The 22,511-nt window shown below is 42.6% G+C and overlaps 2 protein-coding genes across 6 annotated transcripts in view; both read right to left on the bottom strand.

Annotated features, from left to right (window-relative positions):
- The window catches only part of LOC118333201 (amyloid-beta A4 precursor protein-binding family B member 2), a 40,103-nt gene extending 23,799 nt beyond the window's left edge, over nucleotides 1-16,304 (bottom strand). For 2 of the 4 annotated variants that reach the window (XM_035668744.1, XM_035668745.1), the window contains exon 1: nucleotides 253-913. Coding sequence is in view for 2 of the 4 variants with exons in the window: in XM_035668742.1 (XP_035524635.1) it covers nucleotides 5,135-5,262; nucleotides 5,529-5,675; nucleotides 8,356-8,416; nucleotides 8,554-8,639; nucleotides 9,119-9,259; nucleotides 9,955-10,163; nucleotides 10,895-12,143 (2,021 nt within the window). In the remaining 2 variants the exon portion in view is untranslated. Of the gene's footprint in view, nucleotides 1-252; nucleotides 914-5,134; nucleotides 5,263-5,528; nucleotides 5,676-8,355; nucleotides 8,417-8,553; nucleotides 8,640-9,118; nucleotides 9,260-9,954; nucleotides 10,164-10,894; nucleotides 12,175-15,984 lie in introns of those variants that run through there. The other 2 variants (XM_035668742.1, XM_035668743.1) reach the window with 2 other exon arrangements.
- Nucleotides 16,305-16,661: 357 nt separating this feature from the next.
- dele1 (DAP3 binding cell death enhancer 1) overlaps nucleotides 16,662-22,511 on the bottom strand; it is a 6,642-nt gene continuing 792 nt past the window's right edge. Inside the window, exons 2-12 of one of the 2 annotated variants that reach the window (XM_035669517.1) lie at nucleotides 21,839-21,956; nucleotides 21,293-21,395; nucleotides 20,145-20,289; nucleotides 19,718-19,948; nucleotides 19,519-19,601; nucleotides 19,320-19,413; nucleotides 18,993-19,135; nucleotides 18,711-18,869; nucleotides 18,000-18,092; nucleotides 17,620-17,776; nucleotides 16,662-17,476 (exon numbers count right to left, since the gene is read on the bottom strand). In XM_035669517.1, coding sequence (XP_035525410.1) covers nucleotides 17,220-17,476; nucleotides 17,620-17,776; nucleotides 18,000-18,092; nucleotides 18,711-18,869; nucleotides 18,993-19,135; nucleotides 19,320-19,413; nucleotides 19,519-19,601; nucleotides 19,718-19,948; nucleotides 20,145-20,289; nucleotides 21,293-21,395; nucleotides 21,839-21,956 — 1,583 coding nt within the window. In that variant the 3' untranslated portion in view covers nucleotides 16,662-17,219. The remainder of the gene's footprint in view (nucleotides 17,477-17,619; nucleotides 17,777-17,999; nucleotides 18,093-18,710; nucleotides 18,870-18,992; nucleotides 19,136-19,319; nucleotides 19,414-19,518; nucleotides 19,602-19,717; nucleotides 19,949-20,144; nucleotides 20,290-21,292; nucleotides 21,396-21,838; nucleotides 21,957-22,511) is intronic. The other variant, XM_035669518.1, reaches the window with a different exon arrangement.

The following is a 22,511-nucleotide window of genomic DNA, read 5'->3' as shown; positions in this document are numbered from 1 at the left end:
AGAGAGAGAGAGAGACAGACAAAGTACACAGCTTGAAGTCAAACACACAGCAGGAGCCTGAGAAGTAAATGAGTGAAAAAAATAGAGGGAAAGCTAATGAATGAAAGCGGGGCTGGGAGAAATCAACAGAGGAGAGGAGAAAGACGGGGGTAATGTTGAGAGAGAAAGAGAGGCAATAATGGATGACTGTAAGTGAAGAGGATGGATGAGGAGAGCTAGAGGAGTGAATGAATAAGAGATAGGGGTACTCACACAGCCAGACATGCTCGCCCCGTTACAGACGACTACTTCCCTGCCTCGTTAGCTCCTCTGCCACGGTGACATTGCTACAGCCCTTCGCCGCGGTACCCGGGGGTAAATCTCTTCCCGTCTGCCTCCTCTCTTTTTCTTCTTCCTTTTTTTTTATCCTCTGAGGCTCCTTTTCCTCTTCCTCTCTCCCTCTTTCCTTCCCCTCCCCCTGCGTCTCCCTCTCCTCCTCCTCCTCCTCCTCCTCCTTCTCTTCCCTTCTGCTACACCTTTTCTTCCCCTATCTTCCTCTACGGTTGGCTTTCTTCGCTTCGCTTGCCTGGTCCAAAGAGTGTCCTGCAAAGTCCTCCTGTGTCCTGCTTAGTGCAAGCAGGGAAGCATGCACTGCCTCTTCCTCCTTCACTGGCTCTCCATCGCTCTGTTTATATCTCACTCTCTCTCAAAAGCACTGCCACTCTTGCTTTCCCCCCCGTGCTCTCCCTGTTTGAGTATCTTCTCCTCTTCCTCAGTTGCTGCTATCTTTGTCTCTCCCTGTCTTGTCTTACTGAAGCTGAAAAAAAGGGAAGGCTTACACGGCGCTAAAGTGCAACGACGGGACAAACAAAGAGAGGCAGAAAGAAGAAGAGGCAAAGCTGTGCAGCCAATGGCACAAGAGGGAGGCAGAAAGACCGCTGGAGACAAAGAGTAGAAATAGCGCAAGAGCATTACAGACAGAAAAAGGAGATGGAGAAGTCGGGTGGGGGGGGAAACACAGGCACACCCACTCATTCACCATCACACACCAACAGAGTGCTCCAGATATAGACCCATGACCTCATCAATTCAAGCCCACGTGCAGACACATACACACATGCAAACATGTGTACGCGCACACACGGGTGTGCACATAGTTGGACTTGCTGAGTGCTCCAGATATAGCTTCATGACTTCATCGAGAAGCTAACCCCCCCCCCACCAACCACCCTTTGTCCCGCCCCGCTTAAGAGACAAGAGGGCTCATTCATATTGAATCAAGCTGAAGAAGAGAGAGAGAATATTCAGGACAAGACTGGGAATATTCCTCAGATAGATGGATAGAGAAAGAGACAGGAGACGGAAAGAGAGCCCTCCATGCATTCAAAACATCTCTGTCTCTATTTCACTCCTTCCCTTTCTTTAGCTATCTTGTATAAATTCTGTGCTCCCTTTCTTTCCCCCTTTTTTCACCCTCTTTCCTTTACATAATTCAGAAAGGTGTCTTTCTTTTTTTCTTCCTGCCCATCAGCGTCTAACAGCTTCAGTCAATTAGCTACGATTAGTCACACACTACACAGTGTGAATGAGTGAGTAGACACTGTGAGTGCAAAGTATGTGGAAAAGCACATTTTACAACCATGTTTGATTGTTCAGGATCTCACTCCAAAACCATTAATCCATTAATATGTTTCTATAACAGCCTCCAATCCAGATTTATGAACCTGGCTGCAGGGATTTGCTCCCAATCAGGGGTGATGAATTGTTTAATCCCCAAAGGTGCTGGATGGGGTTGAGGTCAAGGCTGTTTCCTGAACAGTCAAGTTCTTCCACACGAGATTTGTTTTAGTTTTATTTTTTTAAAAGGAAAAGAAGAAAACAAAATCCACATAATTAGAGGAACCTAACAACACAGACCAACCAAGATGACAGCACCCTCTCAGTCCACTATCACTGCACCAGCCCTCGGCAGACACACCAAGCGACAAGTTTAAAAGAATCGACTCATGACTCACTATAAATGCCAGAGCCAACTCATATAAAGACCACACGCGTATTAAATAATAATACAGAGAGAAACAATAATCATAATAATAAAATAAACTATAATATATTTCAGATTTCATTCACTAACATACAATGAGTCTCGTGGCTAGAAATAAACCCACCTACACATCAGGAATTATACCAATAATATAATGATCGTCTCCTAACACAAGTGCAGAACAGTCCAGACAACTCCACCACATGGGTCACTACAAACACACAAAACTCAAGCCAGGCTTAATCTATTCAGTCTTCTCGTTTCCCCCAAAAATGTTACAGATAAGCAGATGTGTTTCTTTAGAGCAGTGGTTCTCATCTGCTCTCAACTTGGGACCAATATCTTCCCATGGTTTTTAAATCGTGACCCATTTTTACAGAATTCAAACCAAGCAAATGTATTTTTCAAATAGGCTAGTAAACATATAAACACTGTCATCATGATATTTTTACATAAAATATAGACATTTTTTCATATCTGCAATCAGAGCACAGTACACCAGTAATACACTATGAACATCACAACTGTTTGCTGCTGATTCTTATGAATATAAATAAAATTAACATAATAATCGCATCACTGTGTTTATACATAAAATAAGTAAGGCCCACAAAATGGGCTGTTTTCACTTAACAGCCATTTGTGGAAGTTTTTCTGTCAGACATCAGATAACTGAGCATTTATTTGTATTTTTGACCACACACACTCCGAGACTCTCAGCCCACCAGTTGAGAAAACACACTATAGAGTATATCCTGTATCTATCCTGAACATACATAACATTAATGAGAGGTTGGAAATCAAAAGATCCAATTATGCTAAGGGGTTTGCTCCAATCATGAAAAACAACTCCAGACCAAAAGTACACATGGACAGAGGTGTCTACATACTTACACTGATCAGCGATAACATTATAAGCACTGACAGGTGAAGTGAATAACACTGATTATCATGACACTTGTCAGTGGGTGGGATATATTAGGCAGCAAGTTCAAATTTTGTCCTCAAAGTTGATGTGTTAGAAGCAGGAAAAATGGGCAGCGTGAGGAATTTGAGCGATTTTGACAAGAGCCACAATGTGATGACTAGACGACTTGAATCTGAGTATCTCCAAAACCTGCAGCTTCTTGTGGGGTGTTCCCGTCTTGCAGTGTCAGTACCTATCAATAAAGGGGTAGCAAAGGAAGAAGACAGGGCCATGGCTATTCATGTATGTGGGGAGTGAAGACTGGGCCATGTGGTCTGATCCAAAAAGAAAAGCTACTGTAGCTCAAACTGCTGAAAAAGTTAATGCTGGTTCTGATAGAAAGGTGTCAGAACACATCACAGTTTGTTGGTATGGAACACCCTGGTGGACATGATGTTATGGCTGATCGGTGTACGTGTATTCAGTGTCACTATATAAGCTTCTCAGGATGCAGACTTTGAGTATAGTGCACTCTAGTGGCCAGAGTAAGCTATTTCAACCTCTGGTGAAATATGTTCTTGTCTCAGAAAAACACACGCACGCACACTATCCCCCTTCAACTGTGGGATAGTATAAAATAATTTACTGCATATATGGGAAGTGCATTGTGGTCTCAGAGCATCAAATATCTTCTAAGTCATACACACTCCCATCCAGGGTGGAATTATAGTTCATTCAAAGTCATGAGCCTGAAACCAAACAGATGAGTACAGACTGTACGCTGCAGATTTTAAAGTGCTGGTGGGAGCAGAGGATGAACAGAGTGGAAGCTGTAATGCTGTAGGAGAGAGAGGGAGAGAGAGAGATAGATCGAGTGAGAGAAAATAAGGATAAGAGGGAGAGCTTGCCTGAGCCGACCCTTCCCTCTTCTTTCGACTACATGCTTTATCCATTACCGCTGAGAGAGACAGCCACTGAAAAGTTTCTCAATCCTCTGAGACGGAAGAGGGTGGAGGGAATCTCTTTCTTTCTTTCCCTCGTTTTATCTATCACACACACACACACACACACGACACACCACCACACACACACACACACACAGCTAATGTTGTGGTGGTGTTACTGTTGAAGGGAAGGAAAAAAAGAGAAAGACAGGAGAGAGAGAAGAAGAGTGGGAGGGTGCATCCCACAGCATCCCTGTGTGTGACAGAGAATATGGCAGCACAAAGAAAACGTCATAAAAAAAAAAACAGTGTAGAAAGACACAGAGACAGGAGAAGAGAAATAAAAAGGTAACAAGACACTGCGAGTTTGGGCAGGCGAAGTGAGATCAAGCCTTTTATACAGATGCTATTTTAAACTCCATTTTCACTCAATTCCTTAACAGCTGATTACACATGTCAGGACCAGACAGTTCCTTGCAGTGCAAACCTCCACCACTCTTCTCATTTGTACGGTCATTGTGTGACATGTCTCCAAAGTGAATCTCCCAAAGTCTCTTAGCTTTTAGAGAGAGATTTTTTACAAGATATCTACACTGGTGTCAGGATGGCATGTGTATATGTTAAGCTTTTATATATATATATATATATATATATGGTATATACACACACTCAAATAATACTACATGTCTCATACATATTAAATCTATGTGCGTATGTATATTACATCAACACTTGTGTTTCCAGATGTGTGTAGGTGGTTGTGTTTGAAGGGTTAATGGAAACCCTGAGGTGCCCATATCAATGAGCACACATAGCCCCCATCCCCATTAGCAGCCATGCTAGCCTCAGCACACTGTCAGCTCAATAGCGAAAGGTTAAGACCATGGGACATTGCCAAATGACTGAAGGCCCCATAGGGCCTCAGTTTGGAACAGAAACACGGAGCAATGAGCATAATTATGGGGTTTTGAATGCAGTTTGTGCAAATATGCACTGAATAATAATGAGGTTCATTTTATTCTCCGATGATTAGTTGAAACTCCTGAATCAGCTTCTAACAGCAAGAATGTTCCACACATGCATTTTATAGTTTGTTACTGTACATGCTGTGTGTTTGTTATGTGTGTTTGTAACATGATTTACATGTTTGTGTGTTCTCATTCAAATTCAAGAAGACATAATACATCTGTAATTGCTGAAACTAAAGCATACTGGCCAAGCAACAACGACAAAAGAAAGGTGTCATAGAAGGTGTCCTACCTGTCGTGGTCTCGGCCGACGCCCCAGACACGGATGCTACTGATTGGCTGAGAGTGGAGCAGGCTGCGATCGTCTGGGTCAACCAGGGTCAACATGCGGTCTTGAAGCACTAAGAGCATCCCTTTACCCTGTAAGACCACAAACAATAGCTACAGCTTGTGCTCACAATCTGGAGGGGCCGGACCCCCCACCGGGTTGCAAAAGCATTAAACATAGTTCTTCTACAGAAACCGTTTAAAATGAGAAGACAAATCACTCTGTGGCTGAACTTGCGAGACATGCAAAATATAACATGTTGTGCTTCACTCACAAGCCAAAAGGTCAAGAAAGAAACCCTCTCTGGTATACATACTGTATATTGCATGTAACTGTCTGCCTCTGCTGACACACTGACCTCTCCCCAGACACCGGCCGAGTCTCGTATGTCCCTCCTGCAGTAGGACAGCTGTCTGATACAGTGATGGACGGCCACGCTGCTCCTCCCCTCACACAGGTCCTGTTCTGCCATCTCCACCCAGCCCAGAGATCGCACTGGAAATGACTGGAAGAAACACAACACACATTTGTTTTGTTAAACTTAAGGAATCACAATATTCCTTTGACTCTATATCCTTCCCTAACCTTTATCCTTAAGGGATAATTAAACTCAGGTCTTATCATTTTGTTGGTTATATCACTGTGCCCACCAAAATAACTGGTAAGATTGCATAACAGGGCGTCACTGATTCAATAAAGTCTCAGGGGGCAAAAAACAAGACTAGTCAGACAAGTAGAAAAGTTATAAACAAGCCAAAGTTCAGCCAGATTATCAAAAAACACTTTGTAATAAATAACACACTTTAATAAATAATAATCTACTTTTAAAGGCAATAATGTCACCCAAAATGTTGTTATAGTACTTAATTGCGTGGAAAACAGTGTGTGCAGGATTAGGGCAAGTAAGTTAGGTCAAAGTTGAAACAAGACTGTCAACCGTGATAGATGATGAACAGTCTGGGTAATAATTTAACGTTTATTCTCTCAAAGAAAAGTTCGGCTAATCTGTTTGTTTAAAACCTGCCTGATCCTCTGATAATTCAAGGTTTTTGACCTGTTGAATTTCTTTACAGCAATGTCACCACTGTCCAGGCCTGGCCCTGAGGGGTCTTAAAGGGGGTTTGTCCCCTTCAGTTTTTTTGTGTGCCCCTTCTGCTTAAGCTTTATGAATCACTAGACAAATAGCAAAAAGACTATCGCTTAGTTGTTGTTTCAGAACGTTGGACAGTGTTGTTGGTTGTGCTTGGGTGATAGGGACGTGAAGGGACAGTCAACCAGTAAGAGAGAGCTGCAAGTCGCAAACTGGTGATTTTGACATCATGAGAATAATTCAAAAGATCAATAAATATTCAGTGCTCTGCTAGTGCTACATTCTTATGTGCTACGATAAAAAAAGGTATTATTTGATTTTGAAACAGTAGCCTTATGTTACTGTTATTTAGCCTTTCTGAGGCTATTGCAGGCTTAAATCAATTAATTTTATTTTATGGAAAATAATTGCCCCCTCGCAATTTTTAACACCCCCTTCAGTGATTTTGTAGTTAATCTGGTAAGTAGATTGTCACCATAACTGATGTTATATGTTGTACCAAATGTACAAAAATAAGATCCGAGTTTAATTGAATTGAAATTTTCCTTTAAACATATCAACTCAGTCTTCACATAATTTAAATTCTAAATTAAATGCAACCCAAGTACCCACATACTAACAAACAGTAACTCAAACAAAGTTCCTGTTCTTGCTCACAGAGGTACAGTAGAGTATTCAGTGACAGCTACTGTACCATCGCAAGCCAGCCATCAGAGCAATAACTGAGAGAGGTTTGATTGGGGAAGACAACACATGAAATATGAAAGACTTGGTGTGTGTGTGAGTAGACTGCCTCAGGCCAGCAGCTATTCTATCCTCTATCCTCTCTTCCTTTAACCCTTTATCTTTCTTTCTTTCTACCACAACTCTCGCTCTTCTCCGCTGAAAAAAACCTCAGGATACAATCCCTGTAACAGTGTCGAGCAAACATGCACACACAATCACACATCATCCCTCTCTCTGCCACTGACCATATTATTCTCTCTTGGTTACTTCCTCATTAAACTTTCACACATTCTGAGATCATATCTGAATTCCCACACTTATCCCCAGTGTTTCTGGGTTCCTCTGAGATCTCAAGCCTCTCTTTCACTTAAATCTGAAAAGTCTCCTTTTCTGTCCTTTGTGATTTAAGTTTGTTCTTTTTGGAAAAAGGACAATAATAAAACTTAAATGATACTTTGGTTTTGGAATCTAAAATATCATCCCATATTGTATCATTACTACTGTATGTTGGATTAATTAAATATGTCCTTTACAATAATGGTGAAATTCGTTTACTATCGAAGAGGTCCAAAAATGTCAGACCGACCACTTCCATCCAGCTTCCCAGTTTTCATTTTTTGTTGTGGTTCCCGTCTTGTCTTTTTCCAGACCTAACCAGAAAGATTCTTCATTCCTCAGCTCCTTCATCTATCTGCTCCTACTTTCATTGTGATCATCCATCCACACGTCTGCTGGTTGAGCCTTTCTATATGCTAAACGTTTGGCTTTAAACAAATTCAGCAGAGCTCAGTTCACAAAGTAACCACTGAGTGGCGCTGCAGCAAACAGAGAGAAAGACAGAGAGAGAGAAAGAGGACAGGATGCCAGTGAGCAGGTTCATTACATCATTGCAAACAAAGCCTGGTGATCTCCCTTCATCAACAAATACACGATTTCCTGAAAGGCTATCAGGCTACAAATAAGGTCAGACTGACTAAATAACAGAGGAATATGTTCTCATCAATTGTTATAATCATGTATAGGTGGTATACTGAGTAGTATCTGAATAGTATTTGGGTTCATGGTTACTCAGCACACTGGCTTATAACTTTGTGGAAATATTTGAATCCTTGGTTACACATAATCTGGAGCTCTTGCCTTTAATTGTGATTTTGTCCTGACTGTGTGTCCATGAACAAATGTCATATATAAGGGTGCCTGTCTGCTGTATATAAATCTGCAAACTGTGACACTGTACAGCCATTAGAAATTAATATATTTATAATTTATCCAGTAAAAAATCCCAGCAGATGATTGTTCTTGGTCACAAAGTTATCTCATACTCAAGTGTTAAGCATGTTGTTGTTATATGTTCTTGTTATCATCTTACCATTGCCTCTGGATCAGAGAAGGTATTGTTGAGGTCCACTGTCTCTAGCTGGGCTGGCGGGCTGCAGAAGCACATCAGACATGAGGAATAGTCACAGTAAAGTAAAAAAACATCATGGCTCAGGCCTTGCTCCACAAATCTATTGGAAAAACTATAAATTATACATATTTCTCTACTTTAGAGTATGTGTGTTGTTACTTGAGTTTAAGTGAAGCATAGCGGAGGGTGGCTCCCTCAAACGCCTTAAGACTGGGATCGGGGTAGACTGGATAGTCCTTTAGCTCCTGAAGCACAACAGACAGACAGACATTCAGAAAGAGACATTAGCAGACACTGACACTGGCAGATTCTAATATCCATTTTGCCAACTTATTTGATCTTTTTGCTTTGTAATAACCGAAGAGGATAACACTCATTTTAACTTCATATGAGAGATATTCATCTTTGTTGAATATGTACTTCAGGCTGACCTGGACAGATATTACTGTGTGCTCATTTCAATCTAATAAATGCAGCAGTGAAAGCAGACATATAATGATATGCAGGCTAAAGAAGCTACGCTAAATGTTACTCAGATGAGCCAAAGCTGTATTTTCTTGCTGATAACAATAAAGGATTTTTATTTAAAGCACACTTTCCATTCCCTACATTCCCATTTAGACCAAATTGAATCAATAAAACCCACAAAAACGTATATGAACTTCTACAGAGAGTGACGGTTTCAACGAGTGAACACCCAAATAAATGTGACTCTTTGTCTCACGTTGGCTACACAGGTGGAGATGTTGAGATTTGGTCCAGACGAGGTGACATCATTGGAGGGGGTGGAGGAGGAGGAGGGGGAGGAGCCAGAGGGGGAGGGGACCGGCTCCACCGAGCTGTCAGATATCAGACTGCTGGGGCGCTGTGGGAGAGAGAGAGAGAGAGACAGATAAAGATAGAGAGACAAACAGACAATGGCGGGTACATCATTGATCACCAACAACTTTCTAATAGACAAAGATTGTATATTTGTCAGTTATAGTGTCAACCTTTGATATATTGGAGGTTCCTCCCTTACCACAGCTACACAAAAAAAATCTTAACTCAAGGTCCACTTACTTTCGCTTCTCCAGGGCTTTCAATCACTGAAACATTTGTTTACATGTGGTTAAAACCCAGGACCTTGAGTTAAGATTGTTTTGTCCAACTACTATTCTCAACATTAAGATTGAACTTTATTAATAAATGTGTTTGCTAATTAGTTTATTATTAGGAGTTTTCAGGTCATATTAGTAAAACTTTTCCAGGAATTCAGAATTTGACCTTGTATCCAAAGCTGAAGAAAGTGTTTTTAATCATTAATGGATAGCTTTGCAATTGTAGTTGCTGTAAATGTGCCAAACATATCTGAGAAAAAAAAATTATTTCCTCAGATATGCTTTACATATCTGCACAAAAAAAAACACTGAACACACCTTTTTGTAAAGCATCTCTATATAAATCAGTTTGTTTGCTGATCGTAGAACCTTTAATCATACTAATTTTACACTTTGTACACACAAGTGAAATATAAATATGTTTGACCACAAGGTGTGTTTAGTCTGTGGGTCTTGTCACCTCGTTGGGTGGCTTGAGGGAGCCCTGCGATTCCTGTTGTGGGTCATTTTCAGTGTCTGGCTCAATGTCGGGAGAGGTGTGTTGGTTGCCTGAGGCAACAGGTCGGTGGTACTGTGTAGTGCCGGTGGGGACGTGCCAGAAATAGACCTCTGATGAGTCTGATATCTCCCGCCAGCCTGGGGGCAGGTCCCCATCACCCCATACATCTGCTGATGGATAACAGCGATACACAAACACATATTGCATGTGAGTGTATCACACAAACATACATATGCATGCCTACACACAGGCGGGCTCTGCAAAAACACATATGATCATGACATATGCACATACACACACATACACACACACACACACACACACACACACAACAGGGATGGACAGGATACATTTCAGAGATGGTCAGCCTGTCCCTACTTATTTGCAGTTGTCATAGCAACTCCGGGGCTCATCCCCTGTAGTAGGACCCAATGGGCATCAACATCTCTCCCTCCCTCACTCTTCTGGTTTTCCTTTCCCTGTCTGCCTTCTTATATTTTCCTCCATACCCTCTTATTCTCCGACTGTTGCTTTGTGCCTTACATCCAAGGCAATCATCTCTTACTAAATCCAGCTCTGCTCTTTTCTCTTTCCTTTTTCCTTCCTCTTTCACGCCCTTCTATCTGCAGTATCCTATCCTTCTGTCCATCCTAATGACTCTCTGCGCCATAAGGTGGCTCACAGGGGCCTTAAAGGTTCCAGCAGTATTGCCGGAGTGACTTGTTTGCTAAAGAAGAGGCTTTTGGTAAATTTCCAGATCATATAGTCTGTAGGAGGTAGAGGGAGGGAGAGAGAAAGTGGGAGAGTGAAAGGAGGGTGTAACAGAGGCGAGATTAAAGGCTGACAAAGAGGTGCTATTTTGTTTTAAAGAAAGATCAGATGAAAAGACAAACACACACACCTGTCTCCCGTGGAGTCTGAGGAGAGGGCGTCTCCTGAGACAGGGTGGTCCAGCTGGAGTCTTCATCCTCTGATGGAGTGTCAGGAGTCAGATCCATTCTTAAACCCACTTTAGGGAGCCCAGTCTCTGGTTCAGGATCTGGCAGGGCAGGGGGTGCCCGGCTCCTTGTAGGCGTGTTCCTCTCCGCAGCCCGGGCCTGTTTAGGAGAAGAAGGTGGGTACTGTTGCAGGAACTGATTCTCGTTGTTTGGGTGTAGCTCCACCTTGATCACCCGGGGCTGGGAGCTCCTAGGTGGTTTTGCAGGACTGCGTGGATTAGCCTGAACCGGAGCACAGAGCTCCTCTCGGACCTGGGCTGGAGCCTGGTTCTGGTTATCTGGGACCCACTCTGGGCTATTGGTGGAAGAGGAGGAGGAGCAGGAAAGAGGGGCTTCCACCACCACAGGAAGCAGGGGCTGTCTTGGTGTTGGTGTAGGGTCATCTTCCTCTTCCTCCTCCTCCACCACTGGCTCCACTTCCTCCTTCTCTTCCTGGCAGCTTTGCTTGCTACTGGGCTTCTCCTCCTTCTGGCTCTCCCTCTCTTTGACAGGGCTGGCCTGCTCCTTCTCTGGGGAAGGCTGCTGCTTCTTCTCCTCCTTGTCCTCTTTGTTTCCCCAACTGAGGTCTGGATCCCAGCCCTTCTCATGGTACTCTAAGAAGCTCTTGGTCCTTCTACGGAATGGGGGCAGCTGTGAGTTGTCTTTTCCAGACTCTAGCCAGTCAGAACTGGGGTTATTGATCACATCATTGTGAACTTTACCCTCTGTATTGGCCCTGCTCAGCTCCAGCTGCTGACTCTCAGCTCGTCTCTGCATGTTAGCCCCATTCTTGGCTAGTTTGGGGTTGGTTGTATTAAACAGTGAGGAGGAGGAAGAGGAGGAGTAGAGGGCAGAACTGGAGGAGGACTTGGTGGGGAGACCCCTCCCTCTGGTTACAGGTTGGTTTTTAGAAGACAAAGCCAAGTTGTCACTTATGCCCATGGCGCTCCGCACACTGGTCATTGCGTACCTCTGACGGCTCTTTGGCAAGGTGGCCGAACTTCCGGTCTCCATGGACTCCTTGATGATGTCTCGTCCAAGCAGCTGGTTGTATGATGAGCGAAGGCTGAGGGAGGTGGGAGGGGTCGCAGAGGGGGCACTGCGATTGGCCAGACCCACATTAGAGGGGGAGGACCCAGAGCGGGAGAGAGGGGGAGTTTGTACTGACATCATGGCTGACAGGAAATACACTGCCGTGGTAGAGCTGATGAGAGAGGACACACACTGTCAGAAGTCATGTAACAAGTGTATAACTTAATGTGCTACACAATATAGGCCTAACTGATGCTGGATTTTTTTGATGCCGATAACGATATCCTTCTTCTTTTACATCAACATAACATTTTTGGATCCCTTTTATTTATGGTAGTCCCAAAATAGATACCCTTGGCATACGTTTTTATTTATAGTTTAGCATCATTTCACTTACTAGTAGGATACCAACGCAGGTCCAGATGGATGTATATGTGATCTGGTTGTATTGTGCAATAATTATATTCCCAACAATAACAGTGTTTACATTGTGTAATTAAGTCTGTGATGCAGAGCAACAGTAGGCTACAGTGTACTTACAGAACTGGAGGGTAACTTCTGTTTCACCGTAAATATTACTGAATAGGAGACTACTGCTGATGTTCCTTCATTGACTATGGCGAGTGTGGGGATTGCAGTGAGCAGAAGGTTTGCAGTGCAGCGCTACTGTGTAGCTATGGCAGCCATGTGTGTAAGGCCCATAAATCAACCTAAATATGTATGTTATAACGTTTTTGGAAGGATTCTTTATTACCTATTGGCAGTCATATATGTACAACAGATAATGATGCAGTATATTTGTGATGAGCTAATATCTGTCTGTAAATTTTTGGGCCTGGGTCCACTTCATCTGTGACTGTGTCACTTCAATGATTTCAATCAAATTTTATTTAATTTATTGAGCTTCATTGACATGATATGTAAATCTGAAAACAAATGTAAATACATTTAGATTGAATGAAATAAATAATAGGAGTAAATATGAAGAGAGAGAGATTCGTAAAAAAACTACAAAGCTTTCCGAATACAATTTTAAAAGGACCCCACAGAGTTCTTGTGCTTCTTAGCCTCACGTGTCAAGTTCAGAGCCTTAATGCTAAGAATATGCTCAGGAACGGTTTTCAAACATAGATTTTTGAAAAGATAGAGAAGAAAGTGTTCCTCGCTTACTATTTTTTCTGGGTCAGTGAGAGTACAATAACACTCATTCTTCTTGTGCTTCCAAGCTTCTTTTACACCTGCATCTGTATGGCTGGCTAATGGTTGGTCACTGGGTCAGTATATTTTTAAAAGCTTTGTTTCTCTGGCCTGTCTGCTTATATGTTGTACTAAACTATTACACTACAAAAAATATTAGATACTTTTTGTTTTCATTTTTGGCCATTTTTGTTTATATCTCTTGATGTGTCTCTGACATCATCACAAAGGGGTGACGTCATCAAGCTGAGACTCACTCATTTGCATTTCTCTGATCTTACAACTGAACATGAAGCCGATAAATCATCCTTCTCTTTGCTCTCTCTGGTTGCGGCTCAGCCAGTCTCGGGGGCTCTCGCTGATACACAATATGGTGCACTCTTTTCCAGCCTCGTGCCCTTTTGACACATAAGGTGTCAGTGTTGAAGAGTTGAAAACAACACTGCATCAGAGTGATGAAGCTGGATTGCATTTGCATGATACTAGGAGTGAGTCAGACCCTCGGTTTATTCATCCAGGACTGACATTCAAAGCCGGGGCTGAGCAGTAAGCCAGTCTGTGGGGAGGAGAAGTGGCAGCCAGTGCCTGATAACTAGCTAGCCGTGTCTCTTTTATCTCTGGGTGGATCATCCCTGCGATGCTGAATACAGACAGATGGATAGCAACAAAGACAGTGGCAGAGAATCATTATGATCTTAAGATACAGCGCATGTATGGGTTGCATCACTGTCACTTCTGTTTTTGGATTACTTAATTTGGCTACAACCCCGTGGAAAGCTGCTAAACGGCTGAACGCAGGTAGAAAAACATGTCCAGGCACGCAAGCATAATGTATAAACATCCTGTTGTCCAATCATAAACACACATACACCTGAAACAATGCTGCAGTCATCATCAGCGCCTTTTGAAAAACATGGAAAATACAAACGCAGCAGATTTTAAAGCACGACAAGATCTTGGGAAAAGACAGAGGCAGGATTTTGGAAGCAGCAGAATCCCTGAGCAGTGCACTTTGTTCATGCGGGGCCCCGATCGGCTCCCCTCTCCCGGGGTGGCTTGTTGTCCCTCTGTCACTGAGCCAGACAATCACAACAACCTGTTTGTGCTGAATCTGCGCTCATGCTCCAGGCCTGTGACTCAGACACACACCTTCAACAGGTACAAACTACCTGCACTGAAGCGTGCGGCCTCATCTGAATACCAGCTTATATTGTCACATAAATACCTTGTAACTCCTCATTTTTTGTTCCCCCCCATAACTGATGGACTATATGTCCATATGTCGTCTATCAGTTCAAATTAATTTCATTAATGTTGGGGCTTATAAAAAACCTTTCAAAATAAGATCATGTCAACACCAAGCTAAAAGCCTCAAAAGCTGGAGATACAAGCTTTCCACCAGGCTACCTACAATTTGTGCCTTGAGCCACTGAAGCTGAAAATCACAGCAAATATGTTGCATGACTCAGAGGACGAATTACACATCCTGACACAACCCCCCAAAATCTGACAAGGAGTAATAAACAAACAGCATTTCAACTCCCCATTGTCCCTTTCTTCTATTCTTTTTTTTCAATAACGTCTGAGTTGCAGACAAACTGGATCAAAAGATAGCGGCCTTCACTTTCCTCCTCCACCCCCCCAGCAGACAATGCAGCCAGATCTCCATTAGTTAAACAAAGTGGGGCGAGGAGAGGACGCAAGGGGAGCAGGGAGGACGGGGAAAAAGAGAACGGTTATCAGAGGGAGAAAGCGAGGAGAATGACACAGCAGTTTGCAGGACAGTGGGGGCACAGTCAACACACAGAGGTACTTAAACTCCTCAATAAATGTGTTGTGCTCTCTAACAGCAGAGGTCATTCACGATAAGATGCACGAGATTTTAGCAGCTGGTCACAGGACAGAATACAAGCATACTAATAAAACAATCATGTCTCATTGAACTAATCTTTTTCTGCTTTTTTGTCCTGTTGCTGCTCTTCCTCCTGTTGTTTGCATCACAGTAAAATGTATACATGACAGAAAACAAGCAGATATTATACAAGTCATGTCCTTTCCTGGATATTTACTTGCATGATAAAAAAGAAAACAAAGGATGAATAAAAATAAAACTTGTTGACAGACAAAATACAATGTTCCCTCTCTATTTTTGGATCAAGGTGTTAAAACAGGATCCTTATCTGCTCTAGTTGTTTATACTGTCTGCTCAGCTTGTAGAGGCTACAGATTTACAGTATTTACAATACTATTTCACCTGAAGGTCACCCTAAATGAAAGATCACATTCTCATCACCTCACGTCAATAATATGCTTTGGAGATTCCTCATCATCATATCGTTTCTTGACAGAGATCTCGGCCTGTCAGAGGAAAGCATCCTGTATCAACTTACTCCCTGTAATGGCAGGCCTCTCTCCTCAACTCTCAACTGCACCCACTGCCTCACCAATGAAATGCAACAGATGAAAGCACGAGCTGGGGAGAAAATGAACTTGAAAAAGTCGATGATGTCATGGGTGGAGTAATCTAGCCCCCCTCCATAAACTCCCTCTCTGATGTATCAGAAGCAGCGTTAGATCAGCTTTAAATCCACCATACCGCCGAGGATGTATAGGTGGAGTTGCCAATAGTGCGGAAGCAAAAGCTGTCGATACGTGAGACGCAGTAAATCTTCAGCATCCCTCTCCTCCTCTCTCTCCAGCCCCATCACCACCAGCACCACCACCACCGCTGCCGCACTGGGAGGGGAGCGCATCCCATCGAGAGCATCTATTTACATCCACTCACCGCTCTTACGGTCAGCCTCCGGGCTTCTGCGCCTCCGCTCCCACGACGACACACACAGTAGTGAGCAGGGCCGAGGTCGACAGACGCTTTTAAGTGCCAGTCCGCCCCGTAGCTGCAGCCGGCCGCCCGTATTGGATCACATCACATTATCTGCCCTCCCAGCCCGAGTAGGTGCTCGCTGGCGGCCAAAGCTGCGCTTTCTCTCTGCGCCAGAGGATCCCGGAGCGGCGCGGCGCTGTGGAGCTCTCACCCGGCCGGCCAATCAGAGCCGCGGACGCAGGACGCTCGGCGCACAGAGGAGACGCAACAATAATAAATCCACCGGTGTTATTTTGCTACTCAGGTAATGAAATCACACATCATCGGAGTCTTACGTCATTCGGTAGTCTGAGAAAATATATGAATGGTTTATAGTGCTGCACATGATCAGATCTGCCCCTCAAACACACTTTAATTTCTCTTTAGATAAATATTGAATTAGGATTGATATAAAGTGCTCCTAAAACTTACCATCTGTAAAGTTATTTCCATACAGAGAGAATAATGTGTCCAACAAACTATACTTCAGTACTGCTTAATTAAAAGCATTTTGGGTACAGATTACAATTCTCTTTGCTCCATGAAATACTGTTTTTGCTCATCGCTGAATAACAAAGTAACCACACAGCCATACAACAGACTTTTAGGATTGTTTATTTTACTTGTGCGCATAACAGTAGAACATCCTCCTCATAGTGCATCATAATTCACTTTGGCTTAGTTATGCTGGACTATAAAAAAAAAAAACTTAGTGATTTCCCTTTTTGTCTCTTACAAGAATAGACAACAATGGACCATTTCACTGATTTAGCAACCAGTATTACTGAAGGTTAAAGTATGACACTAATGTAAAGCACAGAGAGTAATTTATCCCTCATTAGTAGGGAGAGAAACAAGTCACCACTTGATATTTTCACCCCACCCAAAGGCACGAGATGACATTTTCTTAACCACAGGAGAACTTATTTCACTGAAAACACTGTACTGTATAGAAACAAATAATAAAAAAAAGCTTCCATGTCATTCTACACTAATATTGTAAGACTTTGTATCCAACAACTCTTTCAGACTTATAAAAAACCCACTTATTTTGATTCACAATTATGTACACACCTAAAACACACTGACCATTCTCCTCTGGTGAAAATACATTCACATAAAACACATTTCTCAGTTTGGCCTGTGCCAAAGGTCAACTATCCTATCCCTACAGTCCACTGGCAGGTTCCTCCCTCAGCACTTTGTGGATGGAGGTGAAGATGCGTGGTAGACAGCGTGGGGGGGACACACAAGTTCCCGGTGCTCCAGGAGTGAGGCAGGAGGGGAAGGGCCACGGGGTGACCGGTGGAGGGAGCAATGCAACTGGCCAGAGAGGAGAGCGGCTGCTGGAGCCGATGATCGGCTACAGAGAAACATGGAGCTGAACGGATGGAGCGCAGCACTGCTTCTTCTGCTGAAGAGGAAGGGGAGACAGGAGAAATTGCTCATTCTCACAGATATTATCACTTTTGTCTTGGCTCATTAAATGCTCATCACATGCAGTGCCATCACTAACAAATGCACAAAATCTAATGACTAATATCAGTGTGTGATTACCCTTAAGCATGTCATTAGGAGGCGTCAGTAAGCTCTTAGCCTGCTTGTTGCCAGCTCGAGCGGCTCGTTTGTAGTATTCAATTGCTGTCCTCAGATTCTGCTGCACACCAAAGCCGCTCTCAAAACACTGACCCAGGAACAGCAGGGCAGTGTCGTCCTGCGCACGTGAAGAAAAAAAAACAAACATGATTTTGGCCTTTTCAATTTCAAGAACAATATTCTGTAATGTACAAGAACTTGTGTTTGTGGCATTTGTGCACAGACAGGTAGGCATGGAAATGGGGGGGGGGGGGGGTTGTACAGGTGGGAGGGGGAGGTGAAACACTGAGCGTTTAAGCCATAAATAAAACTCTAGAAGCATTCTAGAAGGACACATATACTCCGCTCTCTGCTGCCATCTTCAGGTACTGGACTGACTTGCTCCCGTCTCTCACTAGCTCGTGAGAGTAGACCGAGGCCAGGCAGACCTGAGCCTGCAGAGGGAGAGAAACAGAGTTGGTTCACTTCTGTAAGAATACACCAGTATCAAATGACACACACACACACACACTGTAACCCAGCATGGCAAATAGATATGAGATGTCGTTTTCAGTGATTTGATTTTCATTTGTGACCATTCGTACAAGCATCCTGGATGCATTTGGTTTCAATAACCATTCCACTAAATGACAGAGAGAAATAGAGCTGAGGAGATTACTCCATTAATCAATTAGTCGACTGACAGAAAAATAATCAGTACATACTGTCAGTTGTTTTTTAAGCAAAAATGTCAAAGATTCACTACAAAGATTTTAAATTACTGAAGGTTTTGTACCGTTTGCTGAACTAAACAAGTAATTTGTAATTGTCATCTTGGGCTGTAACATTCTGTAACATTACTGTGACATGTCAAAGTGTCTCCTGTGAAGTATGTAGATAAGTTCTTAAATGAGCAGTGGTATTACAGTGTAATATCTCATAATAAAGATAATGTAATAAAACAGTGTTGGAAATTTATTATTATAATATTGTTAAACAGAAGTTGAATGTATTTGCACTACAGTTGCTAAAGGTATTCTATGCAAGAACTAAGATTATGTCATGATTTCTACCTTGGTGAGTCCAGCTGCAGCAGCCTGTTCCAATAAGCTGATGGCTGCGTTCAGCTCCTCTAAACTCTGGTGCCCCCTGCTGGTCATGAGCAGCTTTGCATAGCGGTACTGAGCCTGTCTGTGACCCCCAGCTGCTGCCTGCCAGTAGTAATACAGAGCCTTGAAAAGAAAACACACGAGAATCATCTCAAGACTGATTCCTTTCGTTGTAGAAGAGTAAGTACGAGGATCTTCAGAATGATGAAGCATGCAGAGACTAAACTGTGCTGCCTGGAGTCTCACCTTCTCTTTGTCCTTGCTGACTCCTCTGCCTTTCTCGTAGCACACACCCAAGTTAAACTGGGCTTTGCTGTAACCCTGCCGAGCTGCAGCAACAAAACATATAAAAGCTTCCTCGTAGTTCTCACCCTTGGCACTTTCTAGACCTGCCATAAACAGAGAGATGAAGATATTAGCTATGAATGGAGGAACAAACTTATTAGGGTTAATTTAGCTCAAATACTTTGTAAAAGGAAGAACATATGACATTTGGTTTGTGTAAAAATGGATTGTCTTGAGTATAAATGTGTGATAATGATTTGGTGTGTGACTTTGTCAGTAAGTCATTACCAATGATGTTGAGGATAACAGGAACACTGGTGTCTCCCACATGTCTGAGGTTCAGTGCTGCTCCTGCCAGCCTCTCCTCACTCGACAACATGTCCTGAAAATGAAGAGGATTAAAAAAAAAAAGTCAGTCAGTCCTTTGTAAAGATAAATAAATGCTTTCTTAAAAATAAACTTGACATAAAGTAAAGGAGTCTCCCACCTTGTCATTAGCATCTGTTGTCTTTGTGTTGTCTTGGCTGGCATCATTCTGCAGAGGACAGGACGCTGACAGAAGTGATTCCTCTGTGAGTGAGGAAGGAAAAGATCTTAGTTTCCTGCTCCTAAATTACTTGGTTAATAAAATATTAATTTTAAAAAGTTGTTTTTGACAACTATGAATAGCACCGTACAGTACAAACCGGGTATAGATGAATCCTGGTGCAGGAGTGCCCTCTGTGGGTCAGAGATGGCAGAAGTCAGATAGTCCTGCTCACTACTGCTGTGAAGACTGGTGTCACCTGCACTGCTGCTGCTGTTGCTGCTGCTGCTGCTGCTGCTCTGAGACAGGGACTGATCCTGGTTCTGACTCTCTGGCACCCCCTGCAGACACAACACACTCCTTCCTCTGGGCAGGACATCACGTTTGGGCACTGGAGATCACAGACAGACGCAACAGAACAAAGTCAGGATTCTGATCACCCGAGGTTAAAAGGAAAAAGGGGTGAGATGGTCTGCTGTGTAGAACTATCTTTGTAATGGGTTTCATCAGCTGATATAATAATGGTGAACCATCGGTGGGACTAGTGGGCTCAGTTATCTAATAATAATAATCTGATAAGGACTCACAGATATCCAGCAGGATGCGGTAGCCACATTTGTGTAGGGTGGAGGGTGCTGTCCGGGCACCAGGGATCGGACTCGGCTCAGACCCTGAAGAGAGCCGGGAGTGGATCCTCTTACAGAACTGCATGAACAGAACTGCTGCAGCACCCTGTGGAGAACAAGCAATATATTTTAGGTGTTCTACTAATTATATGAGAAAATGACAATTCTATTTAATATATTTTATATATCACATATATTTTTTATATAAATCATATTTTACTAAAGTCCAGGTGAAATGAAGAATGTAATTTTAACCCTTTAAGAATGCATCCTGAGTTATATTGTACCCCTGTTTTACAGTGTATGACAAATACAAAAACTTAATTTCTTTGTATTTTTAGATCAAACCCCAATCATTTGCCGCCACCACATTGAGGTACTGCCAATGTCCACCAAGTGCAACGCTTGTTAGAAAATAGTGTTTTCCATGAAGACACACGGAGGTGGCCCCCTTTGACAATTCTCTATGCAGGGAAACCCCTCTATGAATAGATATCAGGCTCTGAAGGTAATTAGATGACACATTTACAACTGTAGTAACCTAGTTGTGGCAACATCTGAGTGAGACTGGTTAGGATGAAAACCTTCAGACTGTTGGTCACCTCTGTTGTGTACATTAAAAGCAGTTATCAAGTGACACCACTAGGTGGTGCTAAAGGAATGAATTTGCTAGTTCAGTAGTATTTAAAGTAAAGTATTTAGTTTTGAGAGTCAAGTGTATGATTGTGTTAAATACACAGCACTTGGAGTATTACATAGAGAAGTGAGTGGGAGAACCAGCTCGGCTTTGTGTGCAGCAGAGATGATGTTTGAAGGACTGGTTGTTCTAGTGGCTGTTCTTTTTCTCACAAGAGCTGAAGTTGGTTATTCTGATCACAATTTACTCTAAATCTATTTAATACTAATTAGCTGTCAAATAGAACATGAAAGACAGGCCATCAGGCAGTATTTGTCTCATCAGTCCAGAGACTGTTTAATCCCTCAGTGAGCAGCTGCGTGACTTCTTTCTTTAAAGAAAAACTGTGATGAACATTCAGAAAGTCATATTGCACATACTGGTAATTGTATCAGGTCTTTTACATTTGAAAAGGAAACAAAAAAACCCATACCCATCCCACTGCATCCAGAGCTGTGTAACGTGGAAGCTCAGCATAGCCAAATTGAAAGGTCCTCTGTTTCTTCCTCCTCTCTCCATCCTCCTCCTTCTGAGAGCTGACAGAAAAACGGCACAAATAAAATATAAGAATTATAAGTCTGTTTCTAATCCCAGTATATTGTATTTGGGCATCACAGAGACACTCTGTTTAAGGCGGATGGCTTTGTTCCCTCAGCTAACCCTGTCCATGCTTACAGCAGATGCTGCTGGGTGATGCAACCAGCTGAAACGGAGGCAGCCAGTGTGCTTCCAGCAAAGAATGGGTTCAAGGAAGGGGCAAAGGAAGAAAGGATAGAGATGACGGCAGTCTCTGAGGTTTGCAATGATTCAAAGGTTCTCTTTTCATCAGCTAATAGTATGGCCAGTGGTTTGAGGGCAAAGAAGTCATGAGATCAAAGAGAGACGCTCAAAATGTTCCTTTCTATCTCTTTCTAGGATTGTGTATACCAGACTTAGTGTGAACAGTGGAAAAGAAAGCTGTTGGAGGTGTGGACAGTACCTGATGTCAGAGGTGTGTCGAGAGGTAGAGAGGACGGTCGAGCTGTTGATGACCTCGTCCTCCACATGGTGGTTCTGTGGCAGTCGCAGAGGGCTGTTGCCATAGCATCGATGCAGAACTGAGAAGGGGTGGGAAGACAAAAACAGCAGAAATTACACATTAATGTCCAGTGTGAGGATGCCAGAGAGGACAGGAGGCTCCTCAGAAAGACTTGACATACAAAACACACTATGTAATTTTCTAATAAATTCCTAGAAAATATCCTGGAGAGAACAATGTATAATATTATACTGATTATACGGAAAAAAAGACTAAGATCTGAGAGTTATTTAGTCCCATTTGTAGTTTATAGTCTTTATAGTCTTTTATAGTTTAGAGTCTTACAGAGGTGGCAAGAACCAAAATATTGTGATCTGACTGGTTAACTTGTTTATACACTGACTTGCATGAAAGGAAATTAAGTCAGCTATAAAGACAAAGATGTAATTTTGCAGTGCAATACTAATGTTACATAGGTTTTCAACTATATGTGTGCACAGACACATGTAGAGCTCAGTAAAACACAAATATAACTGTAAATTAGTAATAAATAATGAGTAAATACATTGCATGCCAATTAAAATGTAATAAAATGCATAAATCCTGACATTGGTTTAGGTGAAAAAAAAAAAAA

The sequence above is a fragment of the Morone saxatilis genome, unplaced genomic scaffold, assembly GCF_004916995.1.
Source record: "Morone saxatilis isolate NCDOM2014 unplaced genomic scaffold, NCSU_SB_2.0 Contig22, whole genome shotgun sequence".
Lineage (NCBI taxonomy): Eukaryota > Metazoa > Chordata > Actinopteri > Moronidae > Morone > Morone saxatilis.
The sequence above is the reverse complement of the archived record's forward strand: the minus strand, read 5'-3'. Positions and strand labels throughout refer to the sequence as shown.